We start from the raw sequence: 17,577 nt of genomic DNA, 5'->3' as shown, positions 1-17,577 counted from the left end.
GAATTTTTTGGAACCAGTTGTGAGGAATTATTTGTAATAAGCCTCCCAATAATTATTGGAATACTTGAGAACCATTACCTTAGCAAACTTGCTGTGGTTCAAATCTTAGTCCTCTGCTTATTTAGCTCAGAAGCTTGATTGATGAGGATACTAAAGCCAAGTCTCTCAGGGATAAACTCATTTTAGCTAGGCTTATGAAACTAATGTATAAAACTGGAATAACAATTTAATACATATAGAAGGAACTAAGTTCTTTTTTTCAGATAGGTCAGGAACATGGGAGATAAGTTAGAATGTTTTAATGGAGCATAGAATTAGAACAAAGGAAGTTAACTAGATAGTCCAAAGTATTGATGGCATTTTGTTTCATAATAGGCATATGTACCCAACACCAAAACCAAGTCAGGTCTTTGTATAACAGCATTGGACATTTTTCCTCTGGATAGGTTCATTTGTTGTGACATTACTAGCAGGGGAGTTTTGCAGGACTGGTTATGTGTCAAAAATTTGCACACTGCGGCTTCTCCTACAGTCTGCCCCACCTTGGTTAATGACACTTCCATTCTTTAGTTGTTCAGGTCAAAAACATTAGTGTTATCTTTGACTACTATTTCTCTCAAAATCCACATGTTGTCCACTGGTAAATCCTGTAGGCTCTGTCTTTAAAATAAACCCAGAATTTGACTATTTCTTACCACACCCTTACTCTAACCACTCTGGAAGAAGCCATTGTGACCTCTAGATTATTAAAATACTATTTTTTATGGTTTCCCTGCTTCTGCTGTTGCTCCTCCCCAGCAGTCTGTCCTCGATGAAGCATCCAGAGTGATCTGGTTAAAATATAGGTCAGAACATGTCACTTTTCTGCTCAAAGCCCTCCAGTGGCTTCCCATCTTCTTCTAAGTCCCTATGTTCTGGGATGTTACCTCTTTGCCATTTATCTCTGACTTTATCTCCTACATGTTCTTCTGGTCTTTGTTCCAATCACATATTCTCACTGAATAATCTTTGCATTTGTTCTTTTCTCTGGAGTTCTCTTCCTTCTGTATCCCTCACTTTAGATACTTAACCAGAAGTCACCTCCTTAGTGAAGCTTTCTCTGGTTATTCTATCCAGTTCCAAATCCTAACATTTCTTGTCCCTTTTCTTTGCCTTGTTTTTTCTCCTTAGCATTTATCACTTGCCAGGTCATATTTTACTTAATCTTCTCTGTTGTCTTTACCCACTAGAATGTAAACTCCATGAGGACAGTATGCTAGTGAGTCACCATTGCCTAAAACATAGTGGATCTTCTGATATTTGTTGAATGAATGAGTCTTGCTTGGATAGCATCTGTCTTGATTTCATTGTTAACTCTCATAGGGCAGTCTGATTTCCAAGTTTTATGAGGCCATATTGAGGACTCCAGTACTTCTGTATTACTGATAGATTTTTATTAATGGAGCTTTGTCCTCAGAAAGCTTTCGCAAGTGACCATTGCCAATGACATACAGAATGAAACCAGATTTGATATTACCATCATTACTGCTATCTGACTTATCTTAGTTCATCCTTCTCTTTTATTATCTCCAAATCCTCTGTTCTACCAAACAAGAGAGTGTTTTCCCGCTACCTTTTTTGTTCTTCTTCCCTCGCTCATAGTGCCCTCCCTTTCCTCCCTTCCACCCTATCTAGAGTACTTTGCAGAGCCCAGCGTCTCCTTTTCTCTGTAGTTGTCCTTCACCAACCCAGCTCAATATCCAACTCCTTACTCTTAAGTTCTGTGCCTTATGTTATCTGTACTACTGCTTTGGCAGTTTTGCTGCTTTGAATTATAGTTGTTTTTAATTTTTTTATTTTATTTTTGGGACAGGGTCTCACTCTGTCACCAAGACTGGAGTTCAGTGGTGGGACCTTGGCTTACTGCAACCTCTGCCTCCTGGGCTCAAGTGATCCTCCCACCTCAGCCTTCCTACTGAGTAGCTGGGATTGCAGGCACGCAACGAATTTTTAAATTTTTTTTGTAGAAACAGTCTCACTATATTTCCCAGACTGGTCTCAAACTCCTGGGATTACAGGCATGAGCCACTGCACTTGGCACTCGGCCATGGCAATTATTTTATTTTTTATTTTTTAATTTTTTATTTGTATTTATTTTTATTTTTTTTAGAGACAGAGTCTCACTCTTTCGCCCACGCTGGAGTGCAGTGGCGCCATCTTGGCTCACTGCAGCCTCTGTCCCCCAGGTTCAAGCGATTCTCCTGTCTCAGCCTCCCGAGTAGCTGGGATTACAGGCGCCTGCCACCACACATGCCTAATCTTTTGTATTTTTAGTAGAGACGGGGTTTCACCATCTTGGCCAGGCTGATCTTGAACTCCTGACCTCGTGATCCACCCGCCTTGGCCTCCCAAAGTGCTGGGATTATAGACATGAGCCACCGTGCCCAGCCGGATTTTTTATTTTTTGAGATGAGACATCATTGTGTGCCCATGCTGGTCTGAAACTCCTGGGCTCAAGTGATCCTCCTGCCTTGGCCTCCCAAAGTGCTGGGATTACAGGCATGAGCTCACTGTGCCCAGCTTGAATTAAAGTTATTTTTAAATGCTGGCACATCTTTACTGAGGGCTATTATTTGTATAAATTGTTTTGTTAACAGTGGTGAAGTATACAGAGATTGGAAAGCTAAGGTGCTTACTGTATGTTATATTCGTCTTATGTTGTGTCTACCAGGATGAATTGCACTTTATATTAGCTTAAGGTAGTGGCTGTCAACCCTGACAGCACGTTAGAATCACCTGAGGAAGCTTTTAAACTGATGCCCAAGCCCTACCCCAGACTATTACATCAGAATTTCTGCAGGTGGAACCCATATGTCAATATAGTTAAATCTTCCCAGGTGATTATAATGTGTAGCCAAGGTCCAGAACCACTGATTTAAGGCAAAAGATAATTTGTTGGCTTACTTCTTTGACAATCCTACTCTGTCTTTATCTTTAGTATTCACCTCAGTGCCTAAGACCAAATGAATTGTTTTGTGGTTTGTTTTGAGTGAATGAACAAATTGTTAAACACAAAGAGCTGAACTTTTTAAAAGACAACATAACTCAGAATTCAGTGATGTCTAGGTATTTGCTTAGGGAAGAAAATTAAGTATCTGCTGTATGCGAGTCTGTCTCATGTTACCTCATGGGTTCTTAAAACAGTCCTAGAGATGAGTAGGTTTTATAATCACAAATGAAGAAACTAAGACCCAAGCAATTTAGCAGTAAAGCTGGCATGTGAAATTGTATCTAACTCCCAGTGATTTTGAGGAAAAAAAAATTGGTAAAAAGATATACTTTAAGTTAGAATGCTGTAACATGCCAGATACATACCAGATCTTAAAGGCAAAACCGTTCTTGTTTCCCACTGCTGCTTTTTCCATCTAGCCTGGGTTCTCACTGCCGAACTTTACCCTTTCGAACTTGACATCTACATCGTTGCTCGCTAACACGTGAATCTCAAGGTACTTGGTGTGGTCATTTTTCCCTAATTTATTTTATTTATTCTTGGGCAACATCCGGACCAGAATAGGTTCAAAGAGGCTTTTTCCTAATTTTTTAACCTTGTGGGCATTTTTTTAAGCACATTTAACCTCCTAAACAAGTTGCTTATGGGATGTTTTCACTCATTTTAATGTTTTTTCTGTAAATGTTATGCTTAAATATGTCATTTTTAAACACTATTAAGTGGTATGAAATACAATGACTCCTAGTTAAAGTAAAAATTATTCTAATGCATGTTAAAACAGTAAAGAAGACTATTCAAAATTATTATGGCCAGGTGTGGTGGCTCATGCCCGTGATCACAGCACTTTGGGAAGTCAAGGCGGGTGGATCACCTGCGATCAGGAGTTCAAGACCAGCCTGGCCAACATGGTGAAACCCCATCTCTATTGAAAATACAAAAATTAGCAGGGCGTGGTGGTGGGCGCCTGTAATGATCCCAGCTATTTGGGAGGCTGAGGCAGGAGAATTGCTTGAACCCAGGAGGTGGAGGTTGCAGTGCGCTGACATCACGCCACTGCACTCCATCCTGGGTGACATCTCAAAACAAACCAAAGAAAAGACTATTACAATAGGGGAGAAAAATCAGGCTCAACTCCTAATACAGTAAAGACAGCTGGGTATTTACGTATAGCCAATAAGCAGAGTTGGGGAGAAAATTATTAAGAGGAGACCATGAGGGTAGGGGGATTCATGCTGAAGGCAGTTCAAAGACTTACACATCAAAAGTAGGAAATGAAGAACTTGATCAGATATCAAGGGTGGGCAGATTCTTGCTAAAACTGGGCTAGGCAGGCCAAAGACAGGGGGAGTGGGGCAGGGAGGCGGGGTGGGGTGTCAAATCCTAGTTCAAAAGAGGCCTTAGAGAGAAGCCTAAGGTTTGCCATTCCATGTGTGTGTGAGATGTACATAATTGCTTTAGTAAATAGTCAAGTGTTTAAGACATACCAGAAAAGCAGTTATTCCCTATAGAGTTTGTAGAATGTTTTAAAGTGAAATTGCTCTACTTAAAACTAACTTGCCTGACTTACCTACCTACTTGTGTCTAATAAAACTCATAATTGGCTACTAATAGAGAAAACAATTTCTAAAGACTATTAAAATGACTTTTGAAAGAGTGAATGTGAAGCAAATTATTTGGAAATGCCAGCATCTATTTTTTATAATGTTGGTCCTGATTTAAGACATGTCTTTATGCTTTCAAGTCTCATCTCTTGCTGATAATGATAAACTATATACATCTATAATTTTATTTCTAAGTACATTCTGTGTATCTCCAGGTCTCAACTGGGAAAATAATATTTAGCTTATTTGGAATTTTAAGAAACACAGATAACAGTAACTTTTATTTAGTGAAACCAGTACTGTATACATTATTACTAACTGTGGTCACCATGCAGTGCAGTAGGGCACTAGAACTTATTCTTCCTGTCTCACTGTAACTATACCCTCTAATTGCTATCTTTGATATCTTTCCTTTCCCCATCCCTTCCCTGACCCCTCAGCCTCTGGTAACCACCATTCTATTCTCTGTTTCTCTGAAATAGGCTTTTTTAGATTCCGCATATCTTATAGTGAGATCGTACAGTATTCATCTTTCTGTGTCTGGCTTATTTCACTTAGCATATATCTTTCAGGTCCATCCTTGTTGCAAAAGACAGAATTTCCTTCTTTTTAAAAGCTGTATAGTATTCCATTGTGTGTATATAACACATTTTCTTTATCCATTCATCTGTTGAGTTGATTGATACTTAGGTTACTTTTGTATCTTGATTATTGTGAACACTGCTGAAATGAACATGGGGATGCAGATATCTCTCTGACATACCAATTTCAGTTCCTTTGGCTATCTATCCAGAAGTGAATTTCCGAATCATATGGTAATTTTAGTATATTGCAGAATTTCCATGCTATTAGTATTTTCCAAAAATGGCTGTACTAATTTACATTCCCACCAACAGAAGGGTTCCTTTTTCTCCTTATCGTGGCCCAAGACTTGTTATCATTTGTCTTTTTGATAATAGCCATTCTGACAGGCATGAAGTGATATCTTATTGTGGTTTTAATTTGCATTTCCCTGATTAGAGATGTTGAGCACTTTTTCATATATCTCTTGCCCATTTGTATCTCTTTGAGAAATGTCTGTTCAGACCATTTGCCCATTTTAAAATTGGGCAAGTTTTCTTGCTATTGAGTTGTTTTGAGTTCCTTATATATTTTCAGTATTAGCCCTTTATCTGATGTATAGTTTGCAGATATTTCCTCCCAGTCACTTAGTTGTCTCCTCATACTGTTAATTTTCTCCTTTGCCATACAGAAGCTTTTTAGTTTGATGCAACATCCGAAATATCTTCAAATGGGAAAAACTCCCTTAGGAAATAGCATTGAATTCTGTGCAAGCAGAACTTACCAGGATAAGAATAATGTCCTGTATATATCTCTTTCAGGAAAAATAAATGCAACTATTTATTCTTGAATACTTTTGGAATGGGTTAGAGTAAAAATAAGTAAAATAAATATTTACAGAGGCACAGTTTACTACTGTTATACTTTCTTTAAGTATACCCTATTTGGAAAACTTTAAAAACTTTGAAATATGTGTTATTACTTTAAAGGGGAATTGGAACAGACATTTTCATAAAGCTTTTTTGGTCAGTAAAAAGTTGCTACTCTTTGTAGTTATTGGTGGGGATTATTATTGAAGGTAATGATAGAGAATATAAAGTGGCTAGGACCCAAAGGATTTCTAGAAAAAGAGGATTATTTTCTTTGAAGTAGTAATTTGATAGTAATTTGAAGGGTTTGCTCAGTTTATAAAGTAACAGTTATCCTGCTGTGACCAGTTAAGATAACAGTAGCTGACATTTACTGAGCCTTAAGTATTCTGCTAAAGATTTGACCATATATTATCTCATTTAATCTTCACAACAATTTTTTTAAATTTAATATTGGGTGGATTGGTTTCTGGTGAAAACCTGCTACACAAATTCTAAAAGAGCTGTAACAATTCACAACAATTTTTAAGGAGTACATACTATCCCACTTTAGGGAGAGGATGTGGTTCAAAGAGATTTTTAAGTGACTGAAATTCAAAACTGGGTCTGTCCAATCCAGAGCCTATATTTTTCCATTTTGCCATAGTACCTCATAATAATCTTTAAAACTGAGGACATTTCCTTTACATCTTTTTATTCAAAAGGGATTTTGTAAACATTTACTCATTGCTTGCTAATTTAATTTGCTAGACCCTGTAATATATAGAAGAGGAAAGCAAGGCAGTTTCCCTCCCAAAAAAACTTGAATCTTTGGAGGCAGACTAGTATCTATAGAACTAATTATCAATAGCAGTTATATTTTAGGTGCTATGATAAGCATTCAAATACACTTTGAACACTTTTTATGGTTGGGTTGGAAGAACCCAACCGTAAAAAGATGGGAAGGATTTAGACAGACCAAGATAGGGAGAAAGGCACAACTTTCAAGGAGAGTATGAGTCAAGGCCAAGAGGTGAAGTCTTTAATACATTCAGTAGACTAATGAAGGAGGTAAAGATTTTTATTGACCGGGAAGACATACTCTCAGAGATTTGGCTCCTAAAGTATACAAAACTGGGGTGGTATAAACTGACCAGGCCTTTGCTGATAAGTGGAATGTGGATATTATCTAGCGAAAGAATTCTCCCTTTTCTGTCTAGAATTATCCACCAGTGCCCACAAAGAGTTGCAGTTGTTAAATATTTAACTTAAAGTTCTTTTGTATGTGTTTGTCAAGGACTTTTTTTTTTTTTTTTTGAGACGGAGTAGCTGGGATTACAACGCCCAGCTAATTTTTGCATTTTTAGCAGAGACAGGGTTTCCCCATGTTGGCCAGCTGGTCTTGAACTCCTGACCTGCCTCGGCCTCCAAAAGTGCTGGGATTATAGGTGTGAGCCACCGTGCCCGGCCCAAGGAAATAATTTTAAAAGCTAGTGATGGCTGGGCTTAGTGGCTCACGCCTGTAATCCCAGCACTTTGGGAGGCCGAGGCAGGCACATGAGGAGTTCGAGACCAGCCTGGTCAACACGGTGAAACCCCATCTCTACTAAAAATACAAAAATTAGCCAGGTGTGGTGGCAAGCGCCTGTAATCCCAGCTACTCAGGAGGCTGGGGCAGGAGAATTGCTTGAACCCGGGAGGCGGAGGTTGCAGTGAGCTGAGATCGTGCCACTGCACTCCAGCCTTGGTGACAGAGCAAGACTCTTTCTAGAAAAAAATAAAAAATAAAAGCTAGTTATGAATAGGTGCAATGTTGATGAAATGTGTGGGGTCTGTTATTAAAAGATTGTCTAATGAGCTACAGTTTTATAAATTCCTTAGGACATTTTCTTAAGATTCTTGCTAAAATATGGTATATGAAAATGTAAGAAAATTAAGCCATTTCTAGGGAAAATGAAACTTAGGACTTTTCAGTGCGACTGATTTTTAAACTTTTAGTACAGATACTAGTAATGTGAAAATGAAATTTTGAATCTTGCAAGTATTGGTTTATTATTATTTCCCCCTTTTAGAGGTAAGAGAATAAGATGAATGGGAAGAAATTGAAATTTAGGAAATCTTATCTTTTGTTGATTGTATATTTTAAATCCCCCCTTTTTAGGTTAGAAACAAAATATAATTAATTTTATGCTAGTAATTTTATTGTAATATTTAAATATATGAAAGAGGGAATTATGTAAAAGCCTCGGATATTCTCCCTTTAAAATATTCAAGGAGTTACACCCTTTAGTGTAGATACTATCTGATGAATACAGTGTGTAGTGAAACTGTTACTTTATGAAATAGGGACAGTTTTTTAAAGGCTTTTTTTTTTTAAGCAGCAGTTCAGTTTTTGTTCAACTAAAACCTTCATATTAGTGATTCTCAAGTTAGGGGAGCTGACATACCTCCCGTTTATGGGAGATAACTGCCTTCTTTCTTTCCCTCTCCCACCTTTGAGAATGATTGACTAAATCACTGTTAATGAAAATGTCATCCCTCATCTGTATTGTAGCAAAGATATTTTTTCAATCACTAACTGCTTAGTCATTTGCCTCTCCCCTTTTGCTCTATTAATTTCATCTTAGCTTTGACCCAGTTTTGAAGTTGGATAAAATGTTAACTTTTAAACTTATTTATCATTTTATCTATTCCTGTCAACTTTGTGACAACTGCATCTTTCACAAGCATAGCTTTGACTCAATTCTTGGTTAAAACAGTCTAAAAGGACAAAGCCAAATTCATGTGACACACTAAAGGTAATTCTCCAGACTTTTACTTCCTTTTAATACTGCGTGATATAGTTGAATGTCTAAGTTACAATTCCAGCTCCACCCATTTATTATAAGCATGCAATCTTAGACAAGGCACTTACACTCCCTGAACCTATTTCTTGATTTATAAATGGGGATAATAGTCTCTCCCTTGCCTTCTTTAACAAGCTGTTTTAAAGATCTATAAAAGAAACAGCTTATGTAAGAGTTTTATAAATAATAAAATAGTATTCATTCATTCACATTCCTAGCATGTTCTAGGTCTCAGTCCTGGGTATACTGCAGTGAACAAACATAACAAGTTCTTTTGTTCTGTGTCAGGGGTTGACAAACTATGGCCAGTGGGCCAAATCCAGCCCACCATCTGTTTTTGTTTTGTTTTGTTTTGTTGTTTGTTGAGGCAGGCTCTTGCTCTATTGCCCAGGCTGGAGTGCAGTGGCACAGTCATAGCTCACTGCAGTCTTGACCCTCCCAGGCTCAAGTGATCCTCCTGCCTCAACCTCCTGAGTAGCTTGGACTACAGGCATGTGCCACTATGCCCGGCTAAATTTTTTTGTTATTTTTAATAGAGATAAGATCTTACTATGTTGCCTAGGCTGGGTCTCGAATTCCTGAGCTCAATGATCCTCCAGCTTTGGCCTCCTAAAGTGTTGGGATTACAGGTGTGAGCTGCTGTGCTGGGCCCACTGCCTGTTTTTATAGGATGTATAAACTAATGCTTTTGGAATGGCTGAAAACAAAAAAAGAATAATCATATTTCATGATGTGAAAATTACATGAAATACAAATTTCAGAGTACAAAATAAAGTTTTATTGGAACACAACCATGCTTCACAGTTGGGACAGAAACTGTGTGACTCCCAAAGCCCATCTGCCCTTTACATTAGCAGTTTATTGACTCTTGCTCTATGATCTTGTACTTCTTTGGGGGATGTTGGACAGTAAACATGTAAGTATATGTTCCATGGTGGCAAATTCCTTGAAGAAAAATAAAGCAGTAAAGGGGCTAGAATTGTGAAGGTTGGAAGGGTACAACAGCTAATTTATATATGGGAGTTAGGGAAGGGTAGTTTATTTGGCAGGTAACACTTGAACAGAGACTAAATAAAGATTGGAGTGAATCATCCAAGAGAGCATTTCTGGCCAAAGGAACAAGAAGTATGCCCTGAGGCATGAGTGTAGCTACAAGTCTAGGAGCTAAGTGGTATGAGTGGAGGAATTAGGGAAGGAGGAGCCATGGAACAGACTTTAGATTTATTTATTTTTTGAGACAGGGTCTCACTCTGTCGCCAAGGCTGGAGTGCAGTGGCACCATGTTGGCTCACTGCAACCTCCGTCTCCTGGGTTCATGCAGTTCTCCTGCCTCAGCCTCCCGAGTAGCTGGGATTATAGGTACCCACCACTATGCCTGGCTAGTGTTTATATTTTTAGTAGAGACGGGGTTTCACCATCTTGGCCAGGCTGGTCTCAAACTCCTGATCTCAGTTGATCCAGCCACCTTGGCCTTCCAAAGTGCTGGGATTACAGGCGTGAGCCACTACACCCAGCCCAGACTTTAGATTTTATAGTGAGTATGTAAATATATCAGGCCCAACACAGTGGCTTGCATCTGTAATCCCAGCACTTTGGGAGGCTGAAGCAGGTGGATCACCTGAGGTCAGGAGTTCGAGACCAGCCTGGCCAGCATGGTGAAACCCCATCCCTACTAAAAATAGAAACATTAGCCAGGTGTGGTAGCACATGCCTGTAATCCCAGCTATCCAGGAGGCAGAGGTTGCAGTGAGCCGAGATCATACCACTGCACTCCAGCCTGGGCAACAGAGCGAGACTCCATACATATATATATATATATAGAGAGAGAGAGAGAGAGAGAGAGAGAGAAATTTTATATAATATATAATTATATATTATATAATTTTAATATATGTATTATGTCTACTACTTCAAGGTATTTTTGTGGTATTGTGTTCCAATAGTGACAAATCAACACTTCAGAAACTATCAAATATCTAATAACCATCCACCATTTTGGTAACTGTCAGGAAATAACATAGGATTCCTTGCCATGACAATGTGTTTTAGGATCCCATGTTGGCATCTAATGATTAACTACATTCTTTTTAACCACTCATTAAGTATTTCACCCTTGCCATTGCATATACTTTCAAATCTCCTCGCTTTCATTTAAAAACTGGGAGATGTTTTGGTTCCTCTAATTGGATATTTCTCCTGTTCTTGATATTCTCAGATGAACAGATAATATTGTTTTTTCAGCACTTGAACCTGAATTCAAATAATACTACTAGATTTTCTTCCCTCGCCCTGCTTTTTAACTTAGAAAATGGAAGTGAGCTTTTAGTTTACCTTTTTCTTTCATATAATCCCCTTGTTTAACCAATTCATCAATTTTTTAAGCATGAGATACTATGGGGACATGAAGTGAAGTCAAAGGTCAAGAAGTAACTTTAAGAAGCCTTCTTTATTGCCTTTAGGATTTGGACATCCTCACCTCAGTCCTTTGACCTCCTTGACCTGGTTCTTTCAGTTTTCGTGTCACTCAGTAGCCTTTATCTTTCTTTATTTCTCCTTTCATCTTAAAAAAAATTAAAGGGTGAGGGATGTTGACATGCTCCTTTTTTTATTAAAAATATTTTAATTTGCTTTATCATACTAGTAACATATTTCTTATAACTTTTTGAACACAGAGGTAAGCCAAAAAAAGAAAACAAATTTTTTTTGTACTAGAGATAGTCCCAGTTAAAATTTAGTAGCTATACATAGGTGTAAATATATATAATTTCTAAAAGACCAGGAAAGAAGTAAAAGCCTTTTTCATTCAACAGCACATTATAAACATATATAAACAGCATATTATAAACCCATGTCAACAAATGGAGCACTTCTCAAACTTTTTTACTGTCAGGACCCCTTTACATACTTAAAAACTGAATTTTTTTTTATGTGGCTTATATCTGTTACATTAAATATTAAAACTGAGGCTGGGCGCAATGGCTCACACCTGTAGTCCCAGCACTTCGGAAGGTGAGGCAGGTGGATCATTTGAGGTCAGGAGTTCAAGACGAGCCTAGCCAACATGGTGAAACCCCATCTCTACTAAAAATACAAAAATTAGCAGGGCGTTATGGCACGTTCCTGTAATCCCAGCTACTCAAGAGGCTGAGGCCAGAGAATCACTTGAACCTGGGAGGTGGAGGTTGCAGTGACCTGAGATTGTGCTACTGCACTCCAGCCTGGGAAGTCTGTCAGACTGAGACTCTGTCTCAAAAAAAAAAAAAAAAAAACTAAAACTGATTTTTAAAATAACTCATTTGAAAATAATAAACCTATTACATTTAACATAGTTATTTGTTGTTTAAAAAAAAACTTTATTTTCCAAAACAGAAAAGGAATTAGTGTGACGAGTAACATTGTTTTACATTTTGCAAGTCTTGTAAACGCCTGCATTCAGTTTGTTACGACATGTTGTCTTAGTTTGTGTATATTGTTTCCTGTACTTGGAATGCCTTCCTTGGTCTTAACTACTCATCCTCCAATCCGTCTCAAACATCACTGCCTTTGAAGACTACCCCCCACCTTTTTTTTTTTTTTTTTGGAGACAGAATCTCACTCTTATTGCCCAAGCTGGAGTGCAGTGGCGCAATCTTGACTCACTGCAACCTCCGCTACCTGGGTTCAAGCAATTCTTCTGCCTCAGCCTCCCGCGAAGCTGTGATTACAGTTGCCTGCCACCGTGCCTGGCTAATTTTTGTATTTTTTTTAGTAGAGATGGGGTTTCACCATCTTGGCCAGGCTGGTCTTGAACTCCTGACCTCGTGATCTGCCCACTTCGGCCTCCCAAAGTGCTGGGATTATAGGCGTGAGCCACCGCGCCTGGCCGACCACCCTCTTTTTAATGTAGGTATACAGAGTTGATTGCATCTTCCTTTGTACCTCACTTTGCATTTATTACCTGCTTGCTACATTACTATCTAGGCGTCAGGTCCTTGAGGGTAGTGACAATGTCTTATCCAGTCTTTGGTCTTTATTTATTGATACTTCTCTTCCTAGTTTGCCGAATGGGTGAATTATTACTTTTTTATATGCAGTATCAGTTCATCTTCTATCAAAACAAACTGCTATTCTTTCAGTTGTACCAATTCCATCAGATTTTGTAACTTTTGAAAATTTGGGTGGGACTTCGGGAATATTAGTATCTTGAATTTTCAGTTTGGTAATTTTATTATACATTCAAATATTATGTTATATAAGTAGTATGTAAAATATGGCTGTGGCTTTATTCCATTTTCCTTGCAGGGAAGTTACTTTTTTGATAGTGTATGAATATGTATATACTTATTTTTTGGATTACACACACTTGACCGAGGAGTTTCGTAATTATGTAAAGATTATGGGAAATGCACCTTGACAGAAAGGGGTTAGACCATAGCTCACTCCATAGATTTGTCACAAAAAGACCAAAAAAAAAGTTTTATTATTAAAAGTAGGATTACTGATTTTTTAAATAAGAGATTGATACCAATAGTTAAAAAGTACAGAAATGTGATTAAATGTACATGCCAAGGAAAATATAGACAGAAATATTTATTGTAATAGTTAGTCCTATGTAGCATAATTTTCATGAGTTGAGCAGGATTTCTTCCTGATTAGAATTTCTCTTTTTATTGTTTTTGCTCAGTTAATATAAGGAGCCTTATGGAACATTTCCTCTCCACCAGTTTTCATCCCAGAAAAAATAATACACTATCTGTAATTACCCTGTCAAGGCAGGGTTCTAAAACTTTATGTACCTAAGAATATAGGTACATATTCTTTATGTACCTAAGAATATAGCTACATATATGTGGTGTGAATTCCTGATGCCTGTTTCCAGGTAGTCCACATACCAACTTTTGTCTTCCAAGTCTTAAAAAATTTGTAGGATTTGTAGCTAAAAGAAATTTTGCAGATCTTCTAATATGACTCTATGAGGAGATGGATTATAATGAGAAAACTCACGACTGAAAACAGTAATGTTTCTAGAATCACAAATCTAGTTAGCTAATGGACCAACAGAGACAGTTATTGGAACCCAAATTTTCCATTCTACCTTGCTCCATCAATCACTAGGCCTTTCTTGACTGATGGTTTCATCATAGAGCAGCTTTTCTTTGTCCTTTTCAGAATAAGAGTGAACTTACAGTAAGATTATTTGTATAAGCCTAGGAATACTAAAGTTGTAAAGTATTTCTGTTTTATTTTCTTTTTTGAGACAGTCTCACTCTGTCGCCCAAGCTGGAGTGCAATGGCGGGATCTCGGCTCACTGCAAACTCCGCCTCCTGGGTTCAAGAGATTCTCCTGCCTCAACCTCTCAAGTAGCTGGGATTACAGGTGTGTGCCACCATGCCCGGCTAAGTTTTGTATTTTTAGTAGAGACAGGGTTTCACCATGTTTGCCAGGTTGGTCTCGAACTCCTGACCTCAAACGATCCACCTGCCTCAGCCTCCCAAAGTGCTGGGATTACAGGCATGATCTACCACACCCAACCCAAATTTCGGTTTTTTTTCTAATTCTCTTCTCACTCCCAGCTTTTTTTTTTTTTTTTGTGGAGACAGAGTCTCCCACAGTTGCCCAGGCTGGAGTGCAATGGTGCAATCTTGGTTCACTGCAACCTCCACCTTCCGGGTTAAGGTGATTCTCCTGCCTCAGCTTCCCAAGTAGCTGGGATTACAAGCACCCACCGCCACACCCAGCTAATTCTTGTATTTTTGGTAGAGATGGGGTTTTGCCATGTTGGCCAGACTGCTCTTGAAGTCCTGACCTCAAGTGATCCACCCACCTCAGCCTCCCAAAGTGCTGGGATTACAGTCGTGAGCCACCGCACCTGGCCCCAGCTTTATTTTCAAGAGACTCTTGAAAGAAATTTTTTTTTCTGCTGAAGAATAGTTTGAATTTGATGGGGTCATCAATAAACTTAAAATTGTTTGAAGGAAATAAAGAAGTCAACAGACGATACCTATCTAGAAATAAGGCTCAGTTTATAGTTAGATATACCATGTTTTTCTTTGCCCTACCTTAGGGAGTTGAATCATCTTCATACTCATGAATACATCAAATATTAGGGAATTTTCATCCTTTCTCTCATAGTATGTTAGAACTATACTGAGAGATCCATTTGTGGTGAGTCCTATTTATTATCATTACTAGCATTATTACTATGTATAGATACTGCCAAATATCTATATATTGGTATTGCCAAATGCCAAATAGATAGGAGCCATTCTGGAGGATCTTACATCAGTTTAAGAATCAAGAAGGAAAGGATCCAGAACAGTCTTAGAGTAGATTAACTGGAGAATTGCTCTCTGGCTAGTTGGACCACTTAGCTCCTCCCTTCTCTCCTCTTTGGGCTAAGCTGAAGACAAAAACAGCATTTGTCCTCAGAATATAGCACTGAGTATAAGCACTGGGACCATAGATGCAGAGTGGTGTCCCACATAGCCTGTGGACCTTAGGCTCACTCAGAAGATAAACTGCTCACATACCCTGATGAGCAGAAGCAAATCTACTCTTTGCCTCCCCTATAGTCACTAGAGACAAGCTACCAGCAAACAATAGGCAAACTAAATTAAAGTCAGAACACCATTTATGGAAAACCAATACCATGAAAGGGAAGAATCAAATTCAATGAGGAGAGGATCTAAATTTTTAGGAAACAATCAATAGAACAAGACTTTAAAATGGGTAGTTATACTGGGCACAGTGGCTCACACCTGTAATCTCAATGCTTTGGGAGGCTGAAGTGGGAGGATCACTTGAGGCCAAGAGTTTGAGACCAGCCTGGGCAACATAGTGAGACCCTCTCGCTGCAGAAAATTAAAATTTTAAAAAAATTAGCCAGGCATGGTGAGGCACACCTGTCTGTAGTCTTAGCTACTTGAGAGCTTGAGGCAGGAAGATCACTTGAGCCCAGGAGTTTGAGGTTACAGTGAACTATGATCACACTGCTGCACTCTAGCCTGAGCAACCAAGTGAGACCCTGTCTCTGAGAAAAAATAACTACAAAAATTAAATAAGTAGTTAATGTCCTCATAGAGATGATTGTATACACACTAAAATAAATTGCTTTGCTCTACATACTTGCCAGTGCAAAAAAAAAAAAAAGACAAAAGGAATTACCAAAAATCTTGGAAATTAAAAATTGAACAGTCAAAATAATTGTTATGCTGGGCCTGGTGATGAGTGCCTGTAGTCCCAGCTACTCAGGAGGCTGATGTGGGAAGATTCCTGAGGTCAGGAGTTGGAGGCTGCAGTGAGCTATGATCACACCACAGTACTCCAGCCTGGGCAACATAGCGAGACCCTGTCTCTTAAAAAAAAAAAATGGAGCAGGAAAATGGGCACAGATGAAGAGCATATTAATGGATTGGAGTGGAGCATTTTCCCCAGACAAAGCATAAAATGACAGAAAAGATAAAATATAGAGGAAAACAATGAGATAAGCGGATTAGAACCTAACATTTTAACATCCATTTATAATAGTATATCCAGAAAGGGAGAATGGCAACAGGGGGCAGAGGACAGGCTAGGTTGAATAACAGGAGAAATATTTTCCATAGCATTCCTTATGCCCTCTAATACAGTGGTGAATAGTAGAGGTGATAGGAGTCATCTTTGCCTTGTATTTAAAGTTGATGACTTAGGGCAGGCACGGTGGCTCACACCTATAATCCCAACACTTTGGGAGGCTGAGGCCAGAGGATCACTTGAACCTAGGAGTTTGAGACCAGCCTGGGCATGGTGAGACCTGTCTCTACAAAAATAAAAATTATAAAATTAGGTGTGGTGGCACATGCCTGTGGCCCCAGCTACTCAGGAGGCTGAGGCAGGAAGATTGCTTGAGCCCAGGAGGTTGAGGCTGCAGTAAGCCTTGATCATGCCACTGCACTCCAGCCTGGACAACAGCCAAGACCCTATCTCAAAATAAATAAATTAATTAATAAAGTTAGTGGCATTGCTTATGTTTCATTATTAAGGTTGTTGTAGAATTTTGGTAGGTAGCCCTTTATTAAGTTAAAGGCGTTTATTTTATATCTACCAAAAACTAATAGTTTTGGTTTTTTATGATATTGGAGTAGGTGTTAATTTTTTTTTTTCAGCGTGAGTTGAGATGATCACATGGTTTTGGTCTTTTAATTTGTAAGTTACAGTAACTTATTATATTGAACCACCCTTGTATTGGGAGAATTGGTATTGGTATACCATTTAATTTGCTAATATTTTATTTAGTTTTGCTTAAATGTTCATAATCAAGATCATAGCTTTCTCTTTTTGTGAATGTAGTATATTTGGTCAAAAACTATTATCCTGTTTTTGAAAGACAAATTCAGATTTATCAAAACACATATATTCCCAAATCAGAATGTACCTATATTGATAGTAACAGCTTTGGGGTGCTTTATGAAAAGAAAATTTGAAGACTCCTAAACAGTAAATGTTTAAACGGGACATTGTTTTCAAGGGATGTGATGAAAATTTTGTAATCTGTTAATTATTTCTCCTTTTATATGTTACTCTTCATAATTCTCCTAAGTGTAAATTTTGTTTCTCTTTAGGTACGCATAGCTGCTAAATTCATCACTCATGCACCCCCAGGGGAATTTAATGAAGTATTCAATGGTGAGTAAAGATTAGTATTTTAATCCCTCCTTAATTACCATTATTTATTGAGTACTTGCTATCTGTTTTAATTCTTATGACTTGTTGT

The 17,577-nt window shown here is 38.2% G+C and overlaps 1 protein-coding gene and 1 pseudogene across 1 annotated transcript in view; one reads left to right on the top strand and one right to left on the bottom strand.

Moving 5' to 3' along the window:
- CAPZA1 (capping actin protein of muscle Z-line subunit alpha 1) overlaps positions 1–17,577 on the top strand; it is a 50,173-nt gene that overhangs the window by 8,403 nt on the left and 24,193 nt on the right. Inside the window, exon 2 of the mRNA XM_054466101.2 lies at positions 17,426–17,489. Within this exon, the coding sequence (XP_054322076.1) occupies positions 17,426–17,489 (64 nt within the window). The remainder of the gene's footprint in view (positions 1–17,425; positions 17,490–17,577) is intronic.
- Positions 6,482–6,534, bottom strand: LOC129023536 (U7 small nuclear RNA; annotated as a pseudogene).

This window comes from Pongo pygmaeus, chromosome 1 (genome assembly GCF_028885625.2).
Source record: "Pongo pygmaeus isolate AG05252 chromosome 1, NHGRI_mPonPyg2-v2.0_pri, whole genome shotgun sequence".
NCBI classification, from domain to species: domain Eukaryota; kingdom Metazoa; phylum Chordata; class Mammalia; order Primates; family Hominidae; genus Pongo; species Pongo pygmaeus.
This window is presented reverse-complemented; position numbering and strand designations above follow the sequence as displayed.